Source organism: Trichoplusia ni, chromosome 5 (genome assembly GCF_003590095.1).
Source record: "Trichoplusia ni isolate ovarian cell line Hi5 chromosome 5, tn1, whole genome shotgun sequence".
In the NCBI taxonomy this organism is placed as follows: Eukaryota; Metazoa; Arthropoda; class Insecta; order Lepidoptera; family Noctuidae; genus Trichoplusia; species Trichoplusia ni.
In genome coordinates, this window is record NC_039482.1 from 8,145,382 (window position 1) to 8,155,618 (window position 10,237).

The window sequence follows — 10,237 nt, forward strand, 5'->3', positions numbered from 1 at the left end:
CAACGCCATCTAGTCTCAAACTAAGCAGAGCTTGTATTTTGAGTACTAGACAACTGATAAACATACTTGTATATTTCTAAATACATACATAATATAGATAAATTACACCCAGACATAGAAAAAATGATCGTGCTCATCACACAAAAAATTGTCCTGGGTGGGAATCGAATCGAATCAATCATACGTTATTGAGTTTACGATTTTAAAACGGTTCCACAGAGTAAATATTTTCACTTCATTAACTTCATTTGTCAATTGTCAGTCAGTTGGACAAATAAATAGCGGTTTCAATATAGTTATACAGGAAATTAAAGTAAAATTCGTAATATTTAAATATTAGTTTCATAACAAACTATTGCAAGTGTGCCGGCTGAAGGTATAAAGTTACTAGTTTTCTTTTCCTTAAGACATTTTCAATAGAATGCTAATTTATAGGATGTATACACGAGTGCGCGTTTTCATTCAAAAATAATAAACTATTTTAAGTACTGCTGAAACTTTCCATAGCAGAATAAAATCAATGATTACTAAAAGATCAAATACAACATGCAATTAATTCTACCTAACCTAGTTTGTTTAATTCCTTTACAGTTTTTGTAGAAAAAAAAGAATACACTGTTTATTAAAAAAAAATATCTTCTATTAGAATAACAGACCTCTTGTGGTGTGAATAAAAAGGGTAAGTATGTCTCTTCTTTTTGAAATCAGGAAAAAAACATTACTTTTTAAAAGGCCAGTAATAACTTGTAATGTAGTGATAGATTTTTGATGTAAAACTATTTTGAATCCAAATTGAAAAAAGTAACTACTTATTATGTAATTTTTCAGAAATGTCTGTAAGTGTAAGGGATGCATATATTGCGGATGGTTTTGCTGATGACTGTGATGAACTCATACACCGCCTTACAACTGGTGAGAAGCTGACATATGCGGCCTTCGCTCATGTATGGAAAGACATGCAAATGGCCGGTATATACCAGTGAGTTGGAAATTTATTTGTGTGTGGCATACAATTTAGTTGGTTATATTATTTATTTTTAAATATATCTCTTCTAGCAGATCTGCTTATACTAAGAGATGTAAAGCCTTAAACAATTTTGACAAGTCCTTTTTGAATTCATAATGATTGAATTTAATCATTAAATAGTTTTACTGCCAATGTATCAATGTTTCAATTCTGGACTGCTGAGTATAGCCTCTTTCATTTTTCTCAAACTTTTATATTTAACTAGCTGTTGCCCGCGACTTCGTCCCCGTGGGTAGAATATATAAGTTATGATTTATACCTGCCCTATTTTTTCACATTTTCTTTTGTACCTTCGCTCCTATTAGTCGCAGCTTGATGGTTTATAGCCTAAAGCCTTCCTCGATGAATGGTCTATTCAACACAAAAAGAATTTTTCAATTTGGACCAGTAGTTCCTGAGATTAGCGCGTTCAAAGAAACAAACAAACAAACTCTTCAGCTTTATATATTAGTATAGATAGATTTTTACCTTTAAACATTTTTTTTATTTTGTTTACCTTCCAACAGCATAACATAGATTTAGTATAAATCAAATCAGGAATAACATGATTTCTCCTATGCATGCCTATTATAGATACACACAGCATTTACATTAAAGGTGTACTAAAATTTTTATCACAATGGACTGTTTAAATAATCTCTTCTTTCAGCAATAGGACCTCTGGTGCGGAGATAGCTGAACTGTCGGAGGAGGTCATACACATTGCTAAACGCTACATGGTGGCAGATACAAGTAATTTTGAGGTAACTGTCTATCTTTTAGGGACATAAAGTTTTATTAAGATTTTTTTTATCTTTAAAGTATGTGGCCAACTTTTTTGATAGTGGAGCTAGTCTGTTAAATCTTGTTAGAGTTTCAAAAGAAATAAGATCGAGTTTGTATTCTGCAACCCAACTCGCCAGTTATTACAGGGGCATGAGTTATAACTACACTTCATCAATCTAATCTACTTGGTTTGGTTTGGTACTGAAGATTGAGGACCGAAACCGAATTAAAATTAAGAATAGAACCAAAGCAGTTTCGAGTAGTCAATATTAAAACAACGCGACATTGCTGTCAAAGCAATTACGTAAGGAAAAAAAAGAGCTGAGGTGTACCGAGCCTAGGTGTGCCTGTTTTTTACGATTGTTAGTCAACACGCGTAAATTCGGGAAGTGACTGATATGCGCCGGTAGTCCATCCTACGACCTTTGTAGAGACACTAATAAGTAAAATTCATTTTCAAATGATGCAACGGTTTACTCACGCGCATTTCGATTCCCGATCATTTAAAAATGAATCATTCCCACGATAGTTACAATCAAAATATAATTCGTTTTCACAGGAAAACGTAGCCGGCCTATTCCTAGTCTACGCCCTCCTCAATGTCCAGCCGTTCACTGGCTTCGCAAACCTCCGAGTGGTTCAAGATGATCTACCAGCTATAGAACGAATAGAGTTCGTTGCTAGAAGAGACCGGAGAATGGATGTACTGTATATCTTGGGGTCAGTGCTTATTAAGGGCCCTGTGCAGTACCATGCGGCGTTACGGGAGAGGGGCATGGAGTACCCCTATCGGAAGTATTTGGAAGGTGGGTTTCGTGTCAACGGTTGCATTTGCCTTCAATATTTTTCTCTCTTGTAGTTTTTTGGAGATTTCTTTTTCTGGTAAACCTGCCTTGTATCAGCCAATTATTAAATAGATTGTCAAAATAACGGCCTTATTATATCTAGAAAATTCTTATCATCGCACAGTCAAAAGCATATTGTCCTTCGGTCACCGGTGACCTATACTCTGAAAACTTTATATTTGTTTTAGGTAACTCAAATATAAACAACCTGGGTGTCAGACCGAAGGGTGTGTTCTACCGGCAGGGCAAGGAGATGGACCTCATCAGGGAACTCAAGAACCTCTCCGTGCAATACTCTAAAGTGAAAGAGGAGATTTCAGGTAAATATAATAATATGTGTTTGAAGGAGACTCATGTTGAAATGTTGTTGAAATAAATAAGAGATGAGAGGTTTTGTCCAGCTGTGAGATAAATTGGGCCAATCATTGTTTGGACTTTTTGGAATCGCGCCACGTTTGTGACATTTAACTCTATTTTAGGGCTTCTGTCTGTTAGTCTGTCATCAGAAGTATTTCTATTGCGGCTGGATAAAATACAGCAAAAAAAGTACATTTTATGATGAGAATAAATAAAAATAATAAAAGAATAATTGGTACAGAATCGTTCGTGCTGTGTCTGACTCGCACTTAGCCGAGGAAAAACTCTTGTGAAGCAGGGGCAAAATACCTGAGTATAGGACCCATGGCGGGGGGCCACATTCGGTGCTATGGATGCGGTCCTAATATGAGGCGAGGAGGCCGACGCACAACACGAGAAAGTGACCTACCGACCCACATTACTGGCCGGTGGAAGCCCGCGGTCGGTGTATGAAGGATTGCAACGCATTGCCATACACCGACACAAAAACGCGGATGACGTAGCACGGCGGTTCAGGTTTAGTCAGTAAGAGTCTGATACTACCCATTTCCTCCCCCGAGAGAGTGGGTGTCCATGAGGATTCCCCCGCCTTACCAAAAAAAAAAAAAGTGGCGATATACCTATGCCTAATCCAATATAGCTCGTATCTTTATTTTTTGACGTGAAGAAATAACGAACATACATATACAGTCGAAAACTTCCTATCAAGTCTGATAATTAGACAATACTTTCACAGTTTTTAACTCTCTTAATTCTAGGGCCAGATGTAAAAGATCCCAATCTAAATTACTACGACGTGCATTTCCCAACGAAACTGGAAACGTCATTCAAAAAGCTCATCACTGGCACCCTGGATTCTGATGATGATGATGATGATGACGATGACGAGGGAGAAGCGAGACCTGGATGTAAGTTATAAAGGAAACACTGTTAAGGATTATTACTACTTTTGTACTTTGATATCAAATTTATTTGTCAAAAAATGATATTCAAGGAAAAGTAGATTTTTTAGCAGCGATGCCGGATTTTCGGATCGGATACTCCTACATAATAGCACCGACAGCCCTTCTGACTTGCTGGTTCCTTTTTGATACGTGTCCGGGATCAAGTCTTAATGACTTCAACACCAACACCCCCCGCCCCCCCTAGGCAGAAACACCACCTGCCCAAGCTAATAACTATACTTACTTTCAGTTACTTCGTCATTTAACAAGTTGAAAACTGTATTTTATTTTCAGGCTCAAGTGGTCTCGTTAAAGATGTTGACTCTATACGGTCCATCAAGGACAGAGCTATGAAGGCAAAGGTTAACCCTATGAAACACCTCGTGGGGGTCGCTGATAGGTATGTATATGTACAATAACAGATATAACAACTAACTTATTCGTTAAAATCGAGTTTGTTAAGTTTTACTCTAAATGGTCTGCAAGAAGAAATTCATAAGATTAAATTCTCTCTCAAGTCTCTCTACATGTTGTACTGAGGTATATTCCTATTTTTCTAACTTGTTTTTTACTTAACCAATAAATTCCTTACTTTTATTTCTAACTAGTGAAAGCCACTATCATAATTAATCTTATTCACAGCCCAGAACAAGATCAAACAAAAGCTCCACCACCAATACACCTCAATCTAAACCCAAAACCAGACGGGGTGTAAATTACATAGACTTAGCCGCACCCACCGCCCGTACCAGAAACGCCAAGAAACGAAAGAGAGCCCAATACCTTGACGGTAGCGATGACTCCATGGAAGAAGAAAGAGACTTTAGCATCGATAATGAAGCTTACTGTGAGGCAAGCACCAGCCAACTCCCAGACCTAAACTTAGACAGCTTTACCAAGCCACAAAGTTCCACAGAGAAGATACAAGAAGTAGAAGTACAGAATATAGAATTGGATTCACTACCCGGTGTGATACGAAATGAAACTGATGGGAATACGTATGAAATTGAAATCATTGATAATATGGGTGTCAACCATGGAGCGTCCACTTCCCAAACAATACCTGTGCTAGAAGATAAGTTAAAAAGAGCAGAGAAAAGGGATTTGAAAAAGACTATTCTGAAGTCTAGGTTTAAACGCATGGGTATGCTGCCTGTAGCTAACTTTCCGCCTGAGTGAAGATGCAAAAACAGTTATTATTAATTCTATTCGACAATGCCTAAAGTAAAGGCAGTGTGCAAAAACTAGACTCAGATTGTACAGAGCTCAGAATGCCAATTTTAGTGAAGTTTCACTTCCAATTCCTGAATGAAAGATGGCGGCAGAGCGCCATTGTTATAATGCAGTGTAATAGTTCCGAATTTTACCACTAGGTGGCAGTGTGACTCTGCCTGTAATATGGAGACAGATTTTAATCTTAACTTGAAATTTTGTATAATTGTTTTGTAACTTTCATAATTTCAATGTATAGGAATGTGATATGCCATGATGGGTCACCAGCTTGTAGCTAGCAGTTTATGAGTAGCGATACAGCTGACTCCAGTGTCCCTAGGGCCCATATTTTCCCCACAACACAACTGGTTCCCCAGTTCTTTCTAACCATAACTTACTACCAACTTGGGTAATACAGCGAAATGTTTTGGAGTGGAACTGTCTAATGGCGTAATATTTAAACCCGTTGGGTCCGTGCTTGTGATTAGGAATGTTTAGCGCCAATATACTCAGGGCTTTTGTTCAAAATGTTCGTCTAATGAGCACCATGTTTGTTATTTACTTTTATCAATGTATTGAAATTTATTTGCTGGTCACACTGGCACTTATGAGAGTGTAGTGCCTCAGCATAAAATTTACTTCGTGTTAATAATATTTCGTGATTGTAAAATGTGATTTCAAGCCATGGTTTAATGGTATTCTTAAAGAATCGTTTGACTTCATTTCTGTGATTTTGTTAAGTCGTTTGATTGTTAAGCCAAATTTTATAGGAATTTAGAATGTGAGGAAATATAGTAAGGATAATTTTGTATACAAGTTCCCTATATTTTGTGTGAGTTTAAGCAAAGGCGTTTTTGTGACGGCCAGGTGCCAATCGTAATAATAAATTTTCTATTTACTTTTTTTGGGGAGGATAAAATAAAACAGTATCTACTGTTTACCTGAAATCGGATATATGAATTGTGAGAATTCTCTTAAGGAAAACATAGATTCATCATTTAATTAATTTATGCCTATCCACCCCGTTAGACTAGCTCTGTATTTAATTTTTAGCGGCAACATCTGTAACTGTTGTGTGGCGTAATAATAAAGCGCACATAAAAAAAATCTCCGTGGCACCAAAGCTACGCGGTCTACGGAAATTTTAAAAGCAAATTATTAAGAGAATAAAGTGACTTTATCTACCTATTTTGGGATTACCTATGTAGCAGAAACAATGATTTAGATTTAAGGAATAACTTTTATACTCACTGACGTGTAAGAGGCGTAAAAATAAACAATTCAAAAATAATACACGACATTTTTTATTTATTAATACTTATAATTATTCTATACTATATAGATACTATACAATTTAATATCATGTAGGACACTTCGTTTGAACTATATAGTGTAGGCCAATGCAAAATAATATTTAATATAGTCTTGAAAAAAAAAAAAAAAGTTTAGATAACTGCCGGAAGCGATTTATGCTACTACGGCATTTATTTTAAGATCCTTTCGTACGGAAGACAAGGTTTCAGTACTCGTATGCGTCACCTTGCGTACGAACGAATTATTCTATGATTTTGATTGTAAAAATGACAAATTCATACAAAAAAATAATATTGTAAAAATCACTTAATTTGTATATTATGTATAAAGCTGTTTAAAGGGCAAGTAAAGCAAATAAATAACTTAAGAAATATACAAAAATACGTTGCAAATTAGGCCTTATGTTTAAAATTTGTTATATTAAATGTGTTCATTAAGATGTCGAAAGAAACTCAAAGTTATTTAATATACATAACTTAGTACTGAAAATAACAGTTTTTTTGTATGTTCGTCAATATAGCCGCAGAATGATCATGACTCCGGTTGGTTCCGAAACTAGTCGGGCTACCCCGATAAATACGCGTGAGTAAACCGTTACATCATTTAATAATGAATCATTCTCACGATAATTACTATCAAAATATCTTATAAATTGATCAACATTATTGAATGTATATGGTTAATATTGAATTAAGTCCATATAATGTATATTTTTTATTGCACAATATAATTGATATTAATATTACGCAATGCATAAGGGCCGCTTTATAACCAGAACAAATAAACAAGCCTGGTTAATAAATACTTTGATATCTGGTTAGAGCTCACTTTAAAATATAAAGTATTACTAAATCAGTAAAGAAATTTATATTAATAATTACTTGTAAAGTTGTCCTATTATGTAAAACTAGACTATCACAATGATCAACAATCGCTAATGCAATATAACACCTATTTGATACTAGTCACGTAGGTACACGAGATGGACACAAGATAAAGGTTACTAAAAATGTAACTTAAGTCGCCGTACTGATATTTTAAGATCCTATAGTCAGTCTCAGTTGTGGAAGCGAGACGGCACGATATTCTGCGTAGCGCGGCGTCCCATTGCCCATGACGTATTGAAGGAAAAATACGATAGCAAGCCGGATATTCAGTTTCCCGGTTCTGTATGTAGTCAGAATCGATAAGATTTATTGAAAAGCTGTCAATAAATAATAACTTCGACGTAAATAAAATAAATTAGTATTTTAGGTTAACTAATCATAAAAGGAAAAGGTCTGCCTTTTTTTTCATCATGTCCGGCCACAAGGTGCAAAACAATCATCGTCGTTAATTGTAACCTCTATCTTGCGTCGTGTTTAGCACATTTCTCAATAAGCGTACTGTATATTAATTTGTAACGTATTCACTTAATAAATTCATTTTATCTTCATTGTATATCAAATGCAATGGAATGATTTTAAATGCGTTATCAATAGGCGTTTGTACGATCGCAAATGTTATAAAAATATAAGTCGTCTATTATTGTGGAATTGTTATTGTATCGTAATAAGATCAATGAGTATTGAAGGTTAAGTCTGTAAAATACAAACAAAGTCTTAAATAAGGCCGGGTTTAAACTATAACAAAATCATAGCGTTCGATTCCCTGTATTTTGTTTTAACCCAAAAAATACTCCAGAAAACTCGACCGAATATTGTTTTTTGTGAAATCCGAGTGCAGTGAATGAGATCACAAAAGCTAAACTCTCCTAACCATAGATATTAGAATACTCAATACAACCTCTTTACTACTTTGAACTATTTCAAAGAAGAATAAATTACGTATACCACGGACCGTCGCCCAATCTTAATTCAATTTTGACAGAACTTTCTCACAGATCTCAAGGAAAAGGTATTTCTTACAGATTATCGTTTCTCTCTACTATTGCTAGTTCGTCGTCTTCACCGGAAGTGTTAGTTTTCGCGTCGTAGTGCAGGTTAACTTCCGAGGAGCCGTTGCTGGACTCGTGGGAGCGAGGACTGGCGCTCGACTTCCTGACGTAGAGTATGTTGGAGTCTAGTCTATTGTGATCGCTAAAGTAAGCACTACCATCCGATATTCTGTTCAGTTTATGTATTTGTTCCCTCAGCTCACACACTTGACCATATAACTTTTTGTTCTCCCTGAGTATTGCTATATTCTCCGTCTCAAGCAACTCCCTCTTACTCCACTGTATCGTGTTCTCAGATTTCAACCTCTCTATCTCCATTTTCAGTTCTGCTAACTTCTCTTCTAGAACTTGTTTGGCTGCTATTTCGTCTTGCAACTCGTTTTGAAGTCTCTCGACCTCGCTGTGGCTCGAGTCTGTCGATTCTAAGGTTCTATCGCTGTGCGTGAGCTCAACCTTCATGTTATGTAATTCTGCTGTTAGTGTTTCTATTTTGGACAGAAGGAAGGTCTTCTCATCTTTCTCTGTTTGTAGACTCTTGCAGGTCTCGTCTAACCGCAGTCTGAGCTCACTCAACTTGTTAGCTAGGACATTGTCTACATTGGAGAATTTGTGAGAGTCGAGCGAGGCTCGCTGGCGCATGGAGGGCTCGTTGGGCGAGAGGTAGCCGACGTTCTTCCGCCGCAGTTCCACGCCATCCTCGGTGACGAGGTCGCCGGCCAATATTCTGCTCTCGCCTATACTAAGAAGCTTTTCGTTGTCTCTTTTTAATTCTATGAGCTGCTGTTCTAGATCGTTCTTTTCTGCTTTGACGGTGGATACTTCTTTCAAGAGTGTGTCGACTCGGGTTTTGAGTTGTTTCGATTCCTCCCTCGCTTTGTTTCGCTCGTTGCGCACCTTGCTCCACTTCTCCCGCCAGTTGGCCGTGCAGTCGGACCACCAGCGCATGGTCTTCTCCATCTGCGTGGCCCTGGCGCGAGCCTCATCCAGCTCTCTCTGGTAGAGAGCCTCTTTGGCCTCCCAGTCCGAGTTTGTGTACCGCATGGGGGCATCATGCTCTCTGCTTCGTCGGTGACTACCTCCATGGGAGCTTTGCGCCATTATTCATTTATGGTGTTGTACCTATAAATAATACAAGCACGATTTAATACTTTATTCATTGTCAAGGTTTAATCATGGTAGAAGTTACGTCACTAATAGCACAAAAATAATTTTAAGACTGAGATAGAAATTAGCATCACAGTATCCCATCTACTCTGCCCTCTACACTACACGTAACACGATTGCTAGTATCAGAATGAACCCGTGCGAGCTACCGCCGTGCCCGCCATGCCCGCCGCCGCCGTACCCGCCGTGCCCGCAGGTGTGCGGGCCGCCGCCGCAGCCCCCGCTGCCGCCGTGCCGGCCCAAGCCCACCATGCGCGGCCTGCACTGGGCTCAGACTAAGCGCAAGATATTCCAGGCCTTAGTGCTGAGTGCTATAGCTGGGACACTGGTCTACACACTTGTTGGTTTGAAACGGAGAGAGGCCTACAGGGACTTCTATGAGTAAGTTAAGAATTCCTCACACATAATAGTAAAACAATTAACCAGCTTGGTGAATACGGGGATGGCATATGCATAAGAAAAACTTATAGCATGGTAAAAAATTAAAATGTATTGTAAATATTGTAATGGACTTGTGGGCTGATTTTGACAAAACTAGTGATGACTTGCAATTATTTTAATTATATATCAATAAATATTGAGAATTCCTTAACATGGAGATATGACAGGTGATTAGTTATTTTTTCTTAATGCTTGCAAAACCAGCTGTTACTTATATAAATTTATACCATGC

At 37.5% G+C, this 10,237-nt stretch overlaps 3 protein-coding genes across 4 annotated transcripts; 2 read left to right on the top strand and 1 right to left on the bottom strand.

Annotated features, from left to right (window-relative positions):
* Positions 1 to 156: 156 nt before the first annotated feature.
* On the top strand, positions 157 to 4,408 carry LOC113494334 (snRNA-activating protein complex subunit 1-like). Of its 2 annotated transcripts, XM_026872634.1 has the most exons (8): positions 157 to 376; positions 592 to 679; positions 829 to 979; positions 1,677 to 1,770; positions 2,352 to 2,598; positions 2,826 to 2,957; positions 3,753 to 3,902; positions 4,233 to 4,407. In XM_026872634.1, exons 3-8 carry the CDS (start codon positions 831 to 833, stop codon positions 4,355 to 4,357), a joined length of 897 nt encoding a protein of 298 aa, XP_026728435.1. In that variant the 5' UTR covers positions 157 to 376; positions 592 to 679; positions 829 to 830; the 3' UTR covers positions 4,358 to 4,407. The 2 variants fall into 2 exon arrangements, with proteins under 2 accessions (XP_026728435.1, XP_026728436.1); XM_026872635.1 differs by lacking the exon at positions 592 to 679 and having other exon boundaries at positions 4,233 to 4,408.
* A 3,764-nt stretch (positions 4,409 to 8,172) lies between these two features.
* LOC113494335 (coiled-coil domain-containing protein 102A-like) lies at positions 8,173 to 9,585 on the bottom strand. Its single transcript, XM_026872636.1, has one exon. It carries the CDS (start codon positions 9,496 to 9,498, stop codon positions 8,368 to 8,370), a length of 1,131 nt encoding a protein of 376 aa, XP_026728437.1. The 5' UTR covers positions 9,499 to 9,585; the 3' UTR covers positions 8,173 to 8,367.
* A 75-nt stretch (positions 9,586 to 9,660) lies between these two features.
* LOC113494336 (acrosin-like) lies at positions 9,661 to 10,177 on the top strand. Its single transcript, XM_026872637.1, has one exon. The coding sequence runs from the start codon at positions 9,695 to 9,697 to the stop codon at positions 9,947 to 9,949; it is 255 nt and encodes an 84-aa protein (XP_026728438.1). The 5' UTR covers positions 9,661 to 9,694; the 3' UTR covers positions 9,950 to 10,177.
* Positions 10,178 to 10,237: the final 60 nt, after the last annotated feature.

Coding starts and splice junctions, on each gene's coding strand:
- LOC113494334 (XM_026872635.1), top strand. CDS start 831: ATGTCTGTAAGTGTAAGGGATGCATATATTGCGGATGGTTTTGCTGAT. Junction 980..1,676: donor CAAATGGCCGGTATATACCA/GTGAGTTGGAAA, acceptor CTCTTCTTTCAG/CAATAGGACCTCTGGTGCGG. Junction 2,599..2,825: donor CTATCGGAAGTATTTGGAAG/GTGGGTTTCGTG, acceptor TATTTGTTTTAG/GTAACTCAAATATAAACAAC.
- LOC113494335 (XM_026872636.1), bottom strand. CDS start 9,498: ATGGCGCAAAGCTCCCATGGAGGTAGTCACCGACGAAGCAGAGAGCAT.
- LOC113494336 (XM_026872637.1), top strand. CDS start 9,695: ATGAACCCGTGCGAGCTACCGCCGTGCCCGCCATGCCCGCCGCCGCCG.